The sequence below is a fragment of the Emys orbicularis genome, chromosome 17 (genome assembly GCF_028017835.1).
Source record: "Emys orbicularis isolate rEmyOrb1 chromosome 17, rEmyOrb1.hap1, whole genome shotgun sequence".
NCBI lineage: Eukaryota > Metazoa > Chordata > Testudines > Emydidae > Emys > Emys orbicularis.
The window spans coordinates 24278650-24295831 of record NC_088699.1 but is presented as its reverse complement, the minus strand read 5'-3'; the positions used below and the strand labels follow the sequence as shown (position 1 = coordinate 24295831).

The 17182-nt window shown below is 47.6% G+C and overlaps 1 protein-coding gene across 1 annotated transcript in view; it reads left to right on the top strand.

Annotated features, from left to right (window-relative positions):
* Nucleotides 1-17182, top strand: part of TSPOAP1 (TSPO associated protein 1) — a 171646-nt gene that overhangs the window by 64687 nt on the left and 89777 nt on the right. The window contains exons 8-11 of the mRNA XM_065418224.1: nt 4401-4490; nt 6884-7006; nt 8269-8373; nt 8756-8806. Of these exons, the coding sequence (XP_065274296.1) occupies nt 4401-4490; nt 6884-7006; nt 8269-8373; nt 8756-8806 (369 nt within the window). The remainder of the gene's footprint in view (nt 1-4400; nt 4491-6883; nt 7007-8268; nt 8374-8755; nt 8807-17182) is intronic.

The window sequence follows — 17182 nt, the reverse complement described above, 5'->3', positions numbered from 1 at the left end:
GCCCCCATGAGTCCAGGTAAAATATAACAGCACTTGTATTGAATTTGAGGCCTTCTCTTTTGTTACGTGAATATTCGTATGCCACAAACCATTTTGTGAGAACCAGTAGGGGAAAAGAGCTAACCTGTTCAGTATATTGTCCATCGATCCTCCATTTATGCAACCACAGTCTCTGATGAAAGACACTTTTGTTAGTTTTGGAGTAATTTATTGAAAGGCCTTCCCGTTGACCATACCAAACACATTCTTATTTGATTTACAAATATGTGCCTCCTAAGGGGAGAAAATTGTACGCAGTTTTTGTTGATCTAAAATCGCCCTTTGAATCGATTGTTAAGGACCATCAGTGGGGCAAATTGGAGATTGCTGGAATAGACCCTTAATTATTTCTTCTTTTAAGAGCTCTTCACAGACAAACAGTGGATAAACCTGGATGGGGGACTAACTGATTCCATCCCAGTTAGAAAGGAGGTTTGATGGGGGTGTCTAGTAGCCCCTTTTCTTTTTCTTTTTTATGATGTGGTTTTAGCATTAAAAGGGGATCAGTATTTTCCCCCTAAGATCATGAATCACGCTGTGTCTGTCATATGATATGCAGATGATATGGTTCTAGGGTCACAAATATCTTTAGCACTGAAGTGTTTATTACATGCATTTGGTATCTTTTTTTGATGAGATTACTATTTTGGTTGATAAAGGTAAAAGTGTTGATGTTATGTACTTAGGACTTGTCTTCACATACAGCACTACAGCAGCACAGCTACACTGGTACAGTTGCACTGCTGTAGTGCTTTAGTGAAGATGCTACTACACCGACAGGAAAGCTTCTCACGTTGGTTTAATTAATCCACCTCAGAGAGGGGCGGTAGCCATGTTGATGTCCCGCCGACATAGCGCTGTCTACATGGGGGGTTAGGTCAGTATAACTACATTGCTCAGTGGTGTGGATTTTTCACACCCCTAAGTGATGTAGTTATACCAATATAGGTCTGTTGTGTAGACCTGGCCGTAGACGTCTGTAAGGCATTTGACTTGGTTCCACATACCATTTTGATTAAAAACATTAAAAAAATATAAAATTAACAGGCTGTTTGCAGTGTTGTTGTAGCCGTGTTTGTCGCAGGATATTAGAGACAAGGCGGGGGAGGGAGTATCTTTTATTGGATCAACTTCTATTGGTGAAAGAGACAAGCTTTCGAGCTACACAGAGCTCTTCCTCAGGTCTGGGGAGGGTACTTGGAGCATCACAGCTAAAGGCAAGGTGGAACAGATTGTTTAGCATAAGTAGTTAACACCTATTCTATGAGACCATTCATGGTGAAATGGCCTGTTCACATCTCTCCAGTCATAGGACAAAACAGGGGGATAGTGGGTTATACGTTGTTGTAATATGCCATAAAATTCAGTATCTTTATTGAGTCTATGATTTTTAGTGTCTAGTAAAGTTATGAATTTAAGCTCCCAAGATCTTTTGAAGGTGTTGTTCATTTTTCCTTTGAGGATGAGGACTGAGAGGTCAGATATAGAGTGATAGTTTTGTGAAGTGTTCACCCACAGGTGACGGTGTTTTTTCTTTTATCATTTTTCCGTGTGAATTCATTCGAAAGCATAGTGATTGTGGGTTTCACCCACAGAGTTGTTATTGGGACAGTTAGTGCATTGGATGAAATACACCCTGTGTTGTGATAGGTGTGTGTAGGACCCATGGAATGAAAGGTGTGTCGTGGGGGGTGTTGATTATTGTAGCAGTGGAGATATGTCTGCAGGTTTCGCATCTGTTGTTCTGACAGGGTCTGGTGCTGCTTTGAGTTGGTGGGTCCTGGTTTGCTAAACAATCTGTTCCACCTTGTATTTAGTTGTGACACTCGCAGGACCTTTCCCAGACCTGAGGAAGAGCTCTATGTAGCTCAAAAGCTTGTCTCTCTCACCAACAGAAGTTGGCCCATTAAAAGATATTCCCTCACCCACATTGTCTCTATAAAATTAACATGGCACACATTAAATGAATTAAAAGCTGGTTAACTGATAGGTCTCAACATGTAATTGTAAATGGGGAATCGTCATTGAATGGGTGTGTTTTTAATGGGGTCCCGCAGGGATTGGTTCTTGGTCCTGCGCTGTTTAACATTTTTATCAATGATCTGGAGGAAAACATAAAATCAACCCCCTGCTCTGGGCTGCTGTTCTCTCCCCGGCTCTGCTGCTCTGCTCTGGCCTGCTGCACTCTCCCCAGCTCTGCCTTACTCTGCCCTGGCAGCCCCAGCTCAAGCAGAGCATGGGCCCTGAGCTCTTGGCTCCATCATTGACTTGCCCACCCTGACAATCTGGCTGACTTGGAGGGCTGGCCTCTCCCCATTGGCCCTGGGGACTGTCAGTCCCAGGATCCTGACTCCTCTTCAGCCCTTCCCCTTTCTCTTGGTATTGCGAGGGGGCCAACCAAAAAGCCACTACGTTTCAGTAAGGGGCCAACAGCCCCCTACACATCTCCCAGCTGAGCCTCCCAGCTATTGCACTGCTAATGGTGTGATCGCTGGGAATGTGAAGAAAAGTGCCCTGTAGGAACAGGGATGCAGGAGCCACTGTTACCCTCATGGGGTCTATTTTGATCATGTCTTGACCACAAATTGATTTACACATTTAGGGCCAGATTCTGGTCCCCTGACTCATGTTGGGTAGCACCAAGTCACTGAAGTCAGCAGGGCTGCTTGTACATAAGAACATAAGAACGGCCGTACCGGGTCAGACCAAAGGTCCATCTAGCCCAGTATCCTGTCTACCGACAGTGGCCAATGCCAGGTGCCCCAGAGGGAGTGAACCTAACAGGCAATGATCAAGTGATCTCTCTCCTGCCGTCCATCACCACCCTTTGACAAACAGAGGCTAGGGACACCATTCCTTACCCATCCTGGCTAATAGCAATTAATGGACTTAACCTCCATGAATGTATCCAGTTCTCTTTTAAACGCTGTTATAGTCCTAGCCTTCACAACCTCCTCAGGCAAGGAGTTCCACAAGTTGACTGTGCGCTATGTGAAGAATAACTTCCTTTTATTTGTTTTAAACCTGCTGCCCATTAATTTCATTTGGTGGCCCCTAGTTCTTGTATTATGGGAATAAGTAAATAACTTTTCCTTATCTACTTTCTCCACATCACTCATGATTTTATATACCTCTATCATATCCCCCCTTAGTCTCCTCTTTTCCAAGCTGAAAAGTCCTAGCCTCTTTAATCTCTCCTCATATGGGACCCGTTCCAAACCTCTAATAATTTTAGTTGCCCTTCTCTGAACCTTTTATCCGCCAGTATATCTTTTTTGATATGAGGAGACCACATTTGTACGCAGTATTCAAGATGTGGACATACCATCGATTTATATAAGGGCAATAATATATTCTCCGTCTTATTCTCTATCCCCTTTTTAATGATTCCTAACATCCTGTTTGCTTTTTTGACTGCCTCTGCACACTGCGTGGACGTCTTCAGAGAACTATCCACGATGACTCCAAGGTCTTTTTCCTGATTTATTGTAGCTGAATAAGCCCCCATCATATTGTATGTATAGTTGGGGTTATTTTTCCCAATGTGCATTACTTTACATTTATCCACATTAAATTTCATTTGCCATTTTGTTGCCCAATCACTTAGTTTTGTGAGATCTTTTTGAAGTTCTTCACAGTCTGCTTTGGTCCTAACTATCTTGAGCAGTTTAGTATCATCTGCAAACTTTGCCACCTCACTTTTTACTCCTTTCTCCAGATCATTTATGAATAAGTTGAATAGGATTGGTGGTAGGACAGACCCTTGGGGAACACCACTAGTTACCCCTCTCCATTCTGAAAATTTACCATTTATTCCTACCCTTTGTTCCCTGTCTTTTAACCAGTTGTGGGATACAATGCTGTTCATTCAGTGTGCGTAAGAGTGTCAGAACCTGACCCCCAGTGATTATGATAGGACTGGCTGACCCTAGATTATTTGGTGACCGCAGAGGAATTGGATTGTGAGTCTCTCTGCAGAGGGGATTTGTGCCGAGTGGCTGTCCAGGAGATATTTGATGGTCAATAACCTCCTGTTTCCCTTCTCTGGAGTTTTTGACATCTACCACAATGTGTGTTTTTGTGGGGGAGGGAATGAAATTCAGTAAAGTTCCTCCATTACTATAGAGACCACTCACCATTCTGTGGTGATCACCCGGCCCGGGGAAAATCTTTGTCTCCCCATATCACCACTCACAATTATGTGAGCTGCATCTCCTAGGTCTGCAACAGTGGGCATCAAGGCACAGAACTATAACCTGCAATCGGCCAGGTGCAGCTCAGCCTCCTAGTCTCCTCTTGCCTGGGGAAAGCAGTTAATCAGAGAACCTTGGTGTAGTAACAAGCTCATTCTCTCTGGACAGGAAATCCAGCTGCAGGTGGTGCAGGGTGAAAATGCACGACTGGCTCAGGAGAACACTCAACTGAATGGGAAGGCTGAATGGGCACGGCAGGTAACCAGGGATACTCTTGTTCCCTCAGTGGAGCATTAGCTTTTATTTTATGTTTATGTCGACATTGCAAAATTCCTCTACCAAGCAGAGCGTATCACAGGACTAAGACAAAGCAGTGGCCCAGATTCAAATTGTAGTTATCAATGGCTGGCTGTGAAACTGGGAGGGTGTATCTAGTGGGGTCCCATAGGTGCCAGTCCCCTGGGTCTGGTACTATGTAATAGTTTCATTAATGACTTGGATAATGGAGTGGAGAGTGTGCTTATAAAATGTGCAGGTGACACCAGGCTGGGAGGGGTTGCTAGCACTTTGGAGGACAGGATAAGAATTCAAAACGACCTTGGGAAATTGGAGAATTGGTCTGAATTCAACAAGATGAAATTCAATAAACAAGTGCAAAGTGCTACACTTAGGAAGGAAAAAATCAAATGCACAACTACAAAAAGGGGAATAACTGATTAGGTGATAGTACTGCAGAAAAGGATCTGGGGCTTATAGCCTTGGGTGGAAGAGGCAGGGAAGGGGGCTAGCCTCCCTGAACAGGGGGTGCATGCGCTGCCCATGGCCTCAGCTGGAATGCTGGGTCCCGTTCTGGGCACCACACTTTAGGGAAAATGTGGACAAACTGGAGAGAGCCCAGAGCAGAGCAACACAAATGTTAAAAGGTTTAGAAACCCTGACCTATGAGGAAAGGTTAAAAACAAAACAACTGGGCCTGGTTAGTCTTGAGAAAAGAAGACAGAGGGGGACCTGATACCAATCTTCAAATATGTGAAGGGCTGTTATAAAGAGGACAGTGATCAATTGTCCTCCATATCCACTGAAGAGAGGATGAGAAGTCATGGGCTTAATCTACAGCAAGGGAGATTTAGGTTCGACAATAGGAAAAACTTTCTAGCTGTAAGGATAGTTAAGCTCTGCAACAGGCTTCCAAGGGAGGTTGTGGAATCCCCGTCACTGGAAGTTTTTAAGTCCAGGTTGGACAAACACCTGTCAGCGATGGTCTGGGTTTACTCGGTCCTGCCACAGCGCAGGGGCCTGGACTTGATGATCTCTTGAGGTCCCTTCCAGTCCTACCTTTTTATGATTCTGTGATTCCCCATGGTGATTTCTGCTGTTGTAGTGCTTGATGAGGGGCCTTGTACAGGGCTGGTGGAGTCCACCATGGGGTGGTTACAGTGGAGGAAAGTGGCCATAAACTTTTTTCCATAGCTGGGGCATAAGGGGGAGGGTAGAGCTGGCTGAGGGCCGGGTGTACCCCAGGGAGCAGGGAAGAGACCCAAGTGCAATTTACAGCTGCCTTTGCCTGATGGAAACCCTGAAGCAGGACAGGAGGCAGCAACACCAGCTGCACTCCTGGTGTGAATCCCCCTAAGGGTGCAGGGCGGGGTAATTATGGTGCCAACTTTGGAGACTGGCTTTTTAGGACGTGACTGCGCTCTCTGGCATTACTCCGAGTAAATAACTGCACAGTGGTCATAACAAACAGGAAAATCAAAATCATACAGATGCACAGAGCAGCAAGGAAAAAAGAAAGAAAATAATTCATCATATTGGCTGCAGGCATTAAGGTAACCATAAGGCACACACTAACGAGTAAAGGAAAGATTTAAAATGTGCATAAGCGGGTGGGAATTGATAAAGGGGATTTGTATAGGGGGCAGGATCCCTCAAAGATGTGGTTTCTTAACTCAGCTCCTTCTCTCGGCATGAGTGAGGCAAAAAGCCAAACTTTGCACTGGGTTTCACACTGAAGACTGGTCATTTTCCCCATGGTTAGGACTTCCTAGATCGTCACAAGCCATCTGTCAGAAAGGGAGCAATAGCCTTACACTGGTGATCTTAGTTGCTCATAATACCCAAGTCATAGTTCATTCTGATTAGATCTAAAGATTAATCATCAGCACTTTATATGGTGAATGTAGGGGAGAACACAGTACATCAGGTTACAGTTCCGTTCAACCCGAAGCACAAATCTCTGTGTTTATTCTTGTTGTGTCCAGGTTGTACAGCCTGGCTCTCCACAGTCTCTCCAGCATAAATCATGTTCAGAAAGCCCCACATATGAGATGGGAGATGACTTCAGTAGCAAATGCAGGCTGTGTGAATAACCATTAGTCATAATTAAGAAAGATACAAATATATGAATATTTTCCTAATGTTATGTTTGACCACAAATGGGAGGAGCGGTGGGTTCACATGACTGCCAATGGGATGGGAGGAGATGTGGTGGTCCCGTGGTTGCCAACAGGAGAGTAAAAGGCATAGGTTCATGTCCCTGCCAATGGAAGGTGTGTCTAAGTTTAAGATGTGGTTCAAACTGTGAAAAATGATGGCCCTCTATTATTTATACAAAGTGTGCCTGAGGCTAATACGCTATCCTCTCTCCACAGGTGGAATTTGAAAATGCTGACCTGAAGTTGCAGGTTGTTTTAGTTACTAAGGAACGGGATTCTGCTCTTCAGAAGAGCCAAGGACTCCAAACCAAGCTGGAGAATCTAGAGCAGGTGCTGAAGGTTAGTCAGATCCAGAGCCTTTGAAAAGGCTAAACGCTGTTTTGATTGGTTTGATCAGGAAAGGACATGAAGTTCCCCCTCTCTTACAGCGTTTGGTCTATCTAAGCTAGTGATCTAGTTAATTTAATGCTATTTCAAGAGGGTCTGTTAGAGCAATGTCTAAGGTCTGCCATAAGCAGCAAGAAGAGAGACTTATGAATGTGTCTCCTTGGCTGTGGGTAATATGGGAGAGAAGTGATTGCTATAATTTCCTATTGCAGTTGGAGATTTACGATGCACCATGATTCCCTGGTGGTCCTTGGTCACCACAGACAATAGACTGTCAGGCTGGGAGCCCACCTGGGCCGCGATACAGTGGAAGGCAGCCAGGTTGGAGGGGAGGCGGTTGATTTCCTGCAGTATGTTCGCATGATTTGTTTGGGTCACCTATGTATAGTTTCATAAGAACGGCCGTACTGGGTCAGACCAAAGGTCCATCTAGCCCAGTATCCTGTCTACCGACAGTGGCCAATGCCAGGTGCCCCAGAGGGAGTGAACCTAACAGGCAATGATCAAGTGATCTCTCTCCTGCCATCCTTCTCCACCCTCTGACAAACAGAGGCTAGGGACACCATTCCTTACCCATCCTGGCTAATAGCCATTAATGGACTTAACCACCATGAATTTATCCAGTTCTCTTTTAAACGCTGTTATAGTCCTATCCTTCACAACCTCCTCAGGTAAGGAGTTCGCTGTTGGTGGCTTTCCCTACTTAGGGAGTTTCTCAAACTGGGCTCCTCTGGCTTCTACAAGAAGGTTCTCATTTCAGATATCTGGTTTTTGACAAGTCCCTTGTCTGTGGAGAGTGACTCTAAATTATGCTGGCTGCTGTGGTCCCACAGGGACTGCTTTGCCGGCTGAGGACTGGCCAGAGTGCTGTGTGCGATGGCCCTGCCCTCTTAGCATACCTGGCATACAACTCCTCTACACGCACTCGGCGCCTGAGGGAGAGCTGGTGGTGTAAAGCTGCATGAGGCTGCTATGAACCCGGTTCATATTGCTGGAGTGGTTTGGAGAGCACTTTGGGAGGCCAAGGATCTGCCCAGTATGTGCTGGAACTCCGCCCCCTGAAAGTAACCTCCCCCTTTTTTAATTAGTCTGTGAAAAACACACGGTCTGTTAATTGCCATCAGAAAAGCATGGAGGATGAGGCCCTCAGTAGAGCTCCGAGAGGCAATGCTTCGACAATGCCTCCCCTAAATTGTGTGTGACTTCTTCTCCAGCGTATGAGAGATGTGGCTGAGCGAAGGCAGCAGCTGGAGGCTGAACACGAGGAAGCCCAGCTAGCACTGCAGGAGAAACAAGAGGAAGTCAGATGGTTGCAGCAGGTATGCAGCGAGTGCGAGACAATGAGAAAATGGACACTTTAACTCTCTGAATCCCCCCTGGAAAGAGATGGAACTCCTGCATTGTCTCCTTGGCGGGACTGTGCAGGGAGGAGGTATGTGTGAGTTTACCAGATAAACTAATCCAGGGAAGTGTGTCTGTGCCAGGGGCAACTCTGATACCTGGGCACTACAAGGGGCTGTTCTCATGCATGACAGTTCTAATCTGCAAAGGCTCTTTGTCCATAGAGCAAGGATGTCTCTGGTCCTGTTGTTCTATTCAGGCTTTTAAATCTATCTTGCTGCCTATTGAGATGCTGACAGCGGAAGTGAGCTTTCTGAGGGGTGATTGATCAATAACTCCTTGTCTCTTGTTTGACTTCAGGCCCAGGCAGAGGCAAAAAGGGAACACGAAGGAGCAGTACAGCTACTAGAGGTAAGATGGAAAGACAAAATCAGGCAGGTGTCTGCAAACTTGGTCTCTAATAGTTTTAACACTTCGTTTCTCTGTGGGCTGATGTTCCTGGGTCAGAATGTTCCCTAGCAAACACTGCAAGTGGTAGACCGGTCTCACTACAGTGTGGCGCATGCTTATCTGTCAGTCAGGCTGAGTAGCCATTAGGGCCAGAATTTCAAGAGCTTGACACCTGGCATACTGATCCTCTTGGAAAATCTGCCCTAAGACTGTTTACTCAGTTCAGGTTTTCAGACAATGACCATCACTGTGGTGTCTGTACATCTTCCAGTGATGCATTAAGCAACATAACTGTCATGTCTGCACCCTTCTCCATGACTTCCTACATATGGGTTTTTGGTTGGTTGGTTTTTACGTTATGTGGTCTATGCTGTTATTACAGGAGACACAGCAAAGATGCGGCTTAGCTCTTGGAACGGAAAGTGGTGAGGTTTGAGGTAGTTCTTTCATCCGGCAGGAATGAATGCCACAGTCCCCCAAAGTGCCAGCCCCCCCCAGTGCTCTGCCCCCTGCACAAACAAGCTTTAGCGTTGTGGTAGCCAACTCTATTATGCCAGTGGAGAGAAGTGATGACCATAGTTTTGATCCTACGCATGAGGTGATCTCTTAGATAACCTGGGCCCAAACTATTTAGAGGCATGATGACAAAGGACCAACAGTTTCAACTTGATGTGATGATTTAGGGGAATCCAGTGCAGTGAGTGAGGGTCAGGTTTGATGCCCAGGGAGTGAGCTGCTGCATTCTCCATCAGTTGTAATTTTCTCAGTGCTGAAGCTTCCAAGCCCAAGTAAGCTGCTTTCTCAGTGCAGTTGGAGGCTAATGAAGGTATGTGCTGTTGAAGCCAGCTCTTCCTCTCCAGTGATGGAACACAATCAGAAATGGCAAAATACATTTCTTGTGACCTGGACTCTGTGAGAGCTTGGTGTCAGTGAGGAGTCTATTAGAAACTGTGAAGTCAGCTGAGCAGGTATGGGTATGTGTCTTTGACTGGTGGAGACTGCGCCATGGCTGCACCCTTCACAGAGTTCTCCTCTGCCAACCAGGAGCTTTAACTACCCCTTTTTCATCTCGGTTCTGGGGCGTCTAGGTTAGCCTGGTGACAATGGCACTGTTGTCTGTTGTAAAGGGTAAACAGCTAGAGCTATGTCTCAGCTGCCTCTTGTTGACATTTGACCTTGTGATGTCTCACCAGTTCAGCAGGCTGCTGCATTTTGAGTTGAACAGATCATTGTGGAGCTCCACAAGCGAGAGGCCTGGGGGTGAAGGTGCAGGTTCACATAATGACCCTTGGGCATGTTCCTCCAGGAAGCGGTCAGACTATTCTAGTTCTTTCATTGGCCCCTGCCACCTTGCTTAGATGGGACAGCAATGTCTTGTGGCTGACTGTGTTGAATGCTGCAGAATCCAGAGGTTTGAGAATGGATATCAGCGTTCCATTGACACAAGAGACTGACCACCAGTGCTGCCGTCTGTTTCCTTACCATTTGCTGACCTGAATCTGGATTGTGGCATGTCTAGGATAAAGCTTCTTGTTTAGGGAAGAAAGGTTTAATATTTGCAATAGTTAGCTAGGTCCACTAGCTCCAAGGTGCCGTTTTTCAGTTTGGGTTAGACTATTGCATGTTTGAAGGAAGAAGGGGAGATTCATTCTTTGTCTAAGATGTTGGTTATGCTTGTCAGGAGGCTCCAGCAGTTAGTGATCCTTTGTCATAGAATCATAGAATATCAGGGTTGGAAGAGACCCTAGGAGGCCACCCAGTCCAACCCCCTGCTCAAAGCAGGACCAACCCCAACTAAATCATTCCAGCCAGGGCTTTGTAAAGCCGGGCCTTAAAAGCCTCTAAGGGTACGTCCAGACTACCCGCCGAATCGGCGGGTAGTAATCGATCTATCGGGGATCGATATATCGCGTCTCGTCTAGAGGTGATATATTGATCCCCGAACGCGCTCCCATCGACTCCAGAACTCCACCAGGGCGAGCGGCGGTAGCGGAGTCGACGGAGGAGCGGCGGCCGTCGATCCCGCGCCGTGAGGACGGGAGTTAAGTCGAAATAAGATATGTTGACTTCAGCTACGCTATTTCCGTAGCTGAAGTCGCGTATCTTACATCGACCCCCCCACCCAGTGTAGTCCAGCCCTAAGGATGGAGATTCCACCACCTCCCTAGGTAACCCATTCCAGTGCTTCACCACCCTCCTAGTGAAATAGTGTTTCCTAATATCCAACCTAGACCTCCCCCACTGCAACTTGAGACCATTGCTCTTTGTTCTGTCATCTGCCACCACTGAGAACAGCCTAGCTGCATCCTCTTTGGAACCCCCCTTCAGATAGTTGAAGGCTGCTATCAAATCCCCCCTCACTCTTCTCTTCTGCAGACTAAATAAGCCCAGTTCCCTCAGCCTCTCCTCAGAAGTCATGTGCCCCAGCCCCCTAATCATTTTCATTGCCCTCCACTGGACTCTCTCCAATTTGCCCACATCCTTTCTGTAGTGGGGGGGCCCAAAAGTGGATGAAATACTCCAGCTGTGGCCTCACCAGTGCCAAATAGAGGGGAATAATCACTTCCCTTGATCTGCTGGCAATGCTCCTGCTAATGCAGCCCAATATGGCGTTAGCCTTCTTGTCAACAAGGGCACACTGCTGACTCATATCCAGCTTCTTGTCCACTGTAATCCCCAGGTCCTTTTCTGCAGAACTGCCACTTAGCCAGTCGGTCCCCAGCCTGTAGCAGTGCATGGGATTCTTCCTTCCTAAGTGCAGGACTCTCTACTTGTCCTTGTTGAACCTCATCAGATTTCTTTTGGCCCAATCCTCCAATTTGTCTAGGTCACTCTGGACCCTATCCTTACCCTCTAGCGTATCTACCTCCCCCCCCCCGCTAAGTGTCATCCACAAACTTGCTGAGGGTGCAATCCATCCCATCATCCAGATCATTAATGAAGATGTTGAACAAAACCGGCCCCAGGACCAACCCTTGGGGCACTCCGCTTGATACCGGCTGCCCCTAACTACACATCAAGCCATTGATCACTACCCATTGACCCGACGATCTAGCTAGCTTTCTATCCATCTTATAGTCCATTCATCCAGCCCATACTTCTTTAACTTGCTTGCAAGAATACTGTGGGAAACCGTATCAAAAGCTTTGCTAAAATGAAGGTATATCATGTCCACCGCTTTCCCCACATCCACAGAGCCAGTTATCTCATCATAGAAGGCAATCAGGTTGGTCCTCCAAGTGCTTCAAAATGGATTCCTTGAGGACCTGCTCCATGATTTTTCCAGGGACTGAGGTGAGGCTGACTGGTCCATAGTTCCCCGGATTCTCCTCCTTCCCTTTTTTAAAGATGGGCACTACATTTGCCTTTTTCCAATTGTCTGGGACCTCCCCCGATCGCCATGAATTTTCAAAGATAACGGCCAATGGCTCTGCAATCACATCCGCCAACTCCCTCAGCACCCTCGGAAGCATTGCATCCAGCCCGATGGACTTGTGCATGTCCAGCTTTTTCTAAATAGTCCTGAACCTGTTCTTTCAGCACTGAGGGCTGCTCACCTCCTCCCCATTCTGTGCTGCCCAGTCAGCCCCGTCCCTACCAATTATGGTGTCCTGCGCAGCCCAAGCACCTGCTGCAGCCCGCTGAGGGTCTGGGCTGCGCTCAAGGTCTGCAGGGCCGTGGAGGCAGGAGCTGTGGGGGGCCCCACAGGCCCAGAGCTGCCCGGGGGATTAGTGGGGGGCCCGGTGCTGGCAGCAGGAAGCGGAACGACCCAGCGCCATCCGTGTCGCTTGGGGGAGAGGTCCGTGCCCCCGCACTCACCAGCAGTGGGAAGTGGAGCGACACAGCGGGGAGCCAGAGGAGTGGAGCGGGCTGGGGCTGGGTTGCTCTGCTTCCCGTCGCCACCGGTGAGTGCGGGGGTAGGCCTGACCCCTGCTGCCAGCGCCAGGCCCCCCGCTGGGGGAGGGGGCTTGGGAGAAGGGGTGGAAAATGGGGACAGGGTGGGGGCAGGAAGAGGCGGGGCAGGGGCGGAGGGAGTTGTCCTGGGCCCCCCACCCTGCCCCAGGAACGTCCCTGCCCCTTGCAGTGGGCACACCCCATAGGGGGGCCAGCTGGGGGATGGGGGCTGTTCGCTGGCACTGCCACATACGAAACACGCAGCTGTGTAGGGCACCACGAAATTTGGGGCAATTTGGTGCCCCAAATGTTGTGGGGCCCTACGCAGTTGCGTATTCTGTGTATGCCTAAGGATGTCCCTGTGTCCAGTGCAGCAGTCTGGGAGCTGACCTTGTCTGTGAAGACAGAGGCAAAAAAAGCATTGGGTACTTCAACTTTTTCCACATCGTCTGTCACTAGGTTGCCTCCCCCATTCAGAAAGGGTCCCACACTTTCCCTGACTTTCTTGTTGCTAACATACCTGTAGAAACCCTTCTTGTTACCCTTCACATCCCTTGCTAGCTGCAACTCCAATTGTGCTTACACCCCTGCATGCTCGAGCAATATTTTTATATTCCTTCGTAGTCAGCTGTCCAAGTTTCCACTTCTTGTAAACTTCCTTTTTTTGTTTAAGCTCACCGAAGATTTCACTATTAAGCCAAGCTGGCCGCTTGCCATATTTGCTATTCTTTCTGCACATCGGGATAGTTTGTTCCTGTGCCCTCAATAAGGCTTCTTTAAAATACAGCCAGCTCTCCTGGACTCCTTTCCCCCTCATATTAGCTTCCCAGGGGATCCTGCCCATCAGTTCCCTGAGGGAGTCCAAGTCTGATTTTCTGAAGCACAGGGTCCATATTCTGCTGCTCTCCTCTCTTCCTTTTGTCAGGATCCTGAACTCGACCATATCATGGTCACTGCTGCTCAGGTTGCCACCCACTTCTCCTTCCCCTACCAATTATTCCCTGTTTGTGAGCAGCAGGTCAAGAGGAGCACGGCCCCTAGTTGGTTCCTCCAGCACTTACGCCAGGAAGTTGTCCCCAACACTCTCCCAAAACTTCCTGGATTGTCTGTGCACTGCTGTATTGCTCTCCCAGCAGATGTCAGGGTGATTGAAGTCCCACATGTCTCTACCTGGCAGATGAGGAGCTGCACTGCAATCCTGTGACTCTAGGAAGGAAAAAGAGAGAGAGAGAAAAAATCTGTTTTAAAAAACCATTTTAATCTAATCCAGGGCCACAAACATTAAAAAGCTATAAACATAATTATAGTTATTGTCTGGTGTCACTGCAGGGCAGAGTTAATGCTGTTTGGGTGCCTTAACTGTGTATTCCCAAATTATAATATGTGTGTATTGCTTTTCAGCATAGCCTTAATTCTGAACAGAGATTTGTCCTCACTTCCCTGCTGTAAGCATGTGCTCACTAGTAAAATGATATTTAGAAGATGACTCCACTGTGTAGATTTTTGCCTGTCTTTACTCTTTCTCTGGCTGCTAATGAAACTTCAGTTCAATGTCTGTTCCATAAGGCCAAGATCTTGAGCTAATAATTCTTCTTTGAGTAGTGTCCTGATGGGTGCTCCACTCTAGGTGTGCTAGCACCCCCTGTGCCTGTGTTTGGAGATTTCTCATAACAGTGTCCATTTGGCCTGTGCTTGTGTGTTAGGCAGTCTCGTGTCCCGTGCTGTTGTTGTATAGCACTGCGCAGGAGAAATGCTTTCAGTTCCTTCTCGATCACCTTGGCCCGAGACGGAGCTCTGGCAATTGTCCCATAGAGATTTCCTCAACTTTATCCTCTTTTCTTATTAATAGTTAGTCAGAGTATTAATGTTAGTTTCAATAGTTAGTAAATAGTAGTAGTATAGCTTCTTATCTCTTCTTTTTTTTCTTTTTTTGAGAATTTTTTTTCTTTTATTTTCTCTTGTATTGCATTTAGATATGTACTAGTTAGTTAGTAGTATTCTTTATGGGGAGGTTATGCCCGGTTCTCCTGGCTTCAAATGTTGTCAGTCTTGCGGGGAGGAGATCCCGGTCAGCGACTGGCACTCCCGCTGCATCTGTTGCCTCGGGGAATCACATGTTGCCTAGAAGTGCAACTGTTGTCTGGCACTGAAATCAAGAGCCAGAAAAAACAGAGAGATAACGCTTTGCCTCCTCATGATGGAGAGCTCTTTATGCCCGGCTTCTGACCCAGTCCACGGGATCCCCACACTGTACGCCGGTCTCTGAGCAAGTCTGTTGCCTCCATGGCTTCTAAGAGGAGGACACATGACTCCTCTCATTAACCCTCAAAGGAATGTGCCCCTGGCTCACCAGGTAGAGAATCTACCTCTAAATGCCGAGAGTGTTGGTTTCTTCAGCTACCCCTGTGCCACTGGCTCTCCAGTTGGGTACCCACAAGGCTGCTGATTCCTCAGGTACCCAGGGCATGGCTAGACCAAAAGTTGGCAAAGCCTTGGGCCCAGAGAGATCATGGATATCGTTAATGGATGGAGGCTGCGAGAAGAGCTCTTCCTCTGCTTCCTCGGTAACAAATGGCTCTGACTGCACTTCCCTCAGAGTGCGCAAGACCTTCAGTACTGTCAGCAACTGTGGTTCTCTCCAAATGCCGAGACCTACGGTACCGTTAGCGCCTTTGGCCACGATCACCTTGGGGCAGACTACAGGCTCGGTACCAATAACACTCTTGGTACCACAGGAGTTGTGTTTTCCCTGGAACCTGGCTGCATCTGAGATGCCCGATTCTCTGCTGCTCTGTTGAGATGTGCTGTCAGTACAGAGAACATCGAGATTGCCTGAAGTTTGCCCAGTACCGATGGTTTCATATCAGGTCTCTCCATGCTCTCCACCATTTCAGAGTGAGCTTGAGGAAGAGGATTCTGATGAAGATCTTACTTTGGTGTCTCAAGTGTCAATTCAGTGTTCTTCCCCTCACTCCTATAAAGGCCCCTTTCCAGAAGCCTCTGCTGAAGCTGCAACTGCTTGTGGCCCATGATTGCCACCAATGCCTCGTTGGTATGAGCACCCTTGGGTGTCTCCTCTTATGCCTTATGCACTTCCTCATTGGCCATATTGGGACCCTTGGGTGGCTTATCGCTAACAATTTTCCAGAGCATTGAGCACCACCTGTCATAGAGAGGGGCAATCTGCATCACCTCCTCCCTCCAGGAGACCTGACACTCAAGAGGAATCCTTTGAGGAGCATGGCCAGCATCTCTTCATCTCTGGATGAAACAGTCATGCCTCCTCCTCCATCCCTGGCGGATGATTTTAAGCACTTCCAGGACCTGGTCAAGAGAGTTGCAAACTCCTTGCAGATTCCTCTTGAGGAAATGAAAGAGCCTCATCATAAGCTACTTGATATCCTCCACTCACCCTCATCGGCCCACATAGCCCTGCCTGTTAACGAAGCTCTTTTGGACCCAGAGAAGATCATCTCGCACACCCCAACTTCTATTCCACCTACATGCAGGAGAGTGGATAAGAAGTATTATGTCCCAACAAAGGACTCAAATTTTTATTTTTCTATCCCTCACCTAACTCCTCTGTAGTTGACACAGTTAATGAACATGGAAGGCAGCATCAGGCTAAAACCACACCTCATGAAAAAGACCATAAGGGTCTAGATCTACTGGGGAGGAAATCGTAGAAGGTTAGGGTTGGAAGAGACTTCAGGAGGTCATCTAGTCCAACCCCCTGCTCAAAGCAGGACCAACCCCAACTAAATCATCCCAGCCAGGGCTTTGTCAAGCCGAGCCTTAAAAATCTCTAAGGATGGAAATTCCACCACCTCCCTAGGTAACCCATTCCAGTGCTTCATAGAATCATAGAATATCAGGGTTGGAAGGTACCTCAGGAGGTCATCCAGTCCAACCCCCTGCTCAAAGTAGGACCAACACCAACTAAATCATCCCAGCCAGGGCTTTGTTAAGGAAGGAAATTCGACCACCTCCCTAGGTAACCCATTCCAGTGCTTCATCACCTTCCTAGTGAAAAAGCTTTTCCTAATATCCACCCTAAACCTCCCCAACTGCAACTTGAGACCATTACTCCTCGTTCTGTCCACTGATACCACTGAGAACAGTCTAGATCCATCTTCTTTGGAACCCCCTTTCAGGTAGTTGAAAGCAGCTATCAAATCCCCCTCATTCTTCTCTTCTGCAGACTAAATAATCCAAGTTCCCTCAACCTCTCCTCATAAGTCATGTGCTCCAGCCCCCTAATCATTTTTGTTGCCCTTCGCTGGACTGTTTCCAATTTTTCCACATCCTTCTTGTAGTGTGGGGCCCCAAACTGGACACAATACTCCAGATGAGGCCTCACCAATGCTGAATAGAGGGGAATGATCACGTCCCTCGATCTGCTGACAGTGCTCCTACTTATACAGCCCAAAATGCCGTTCGCCT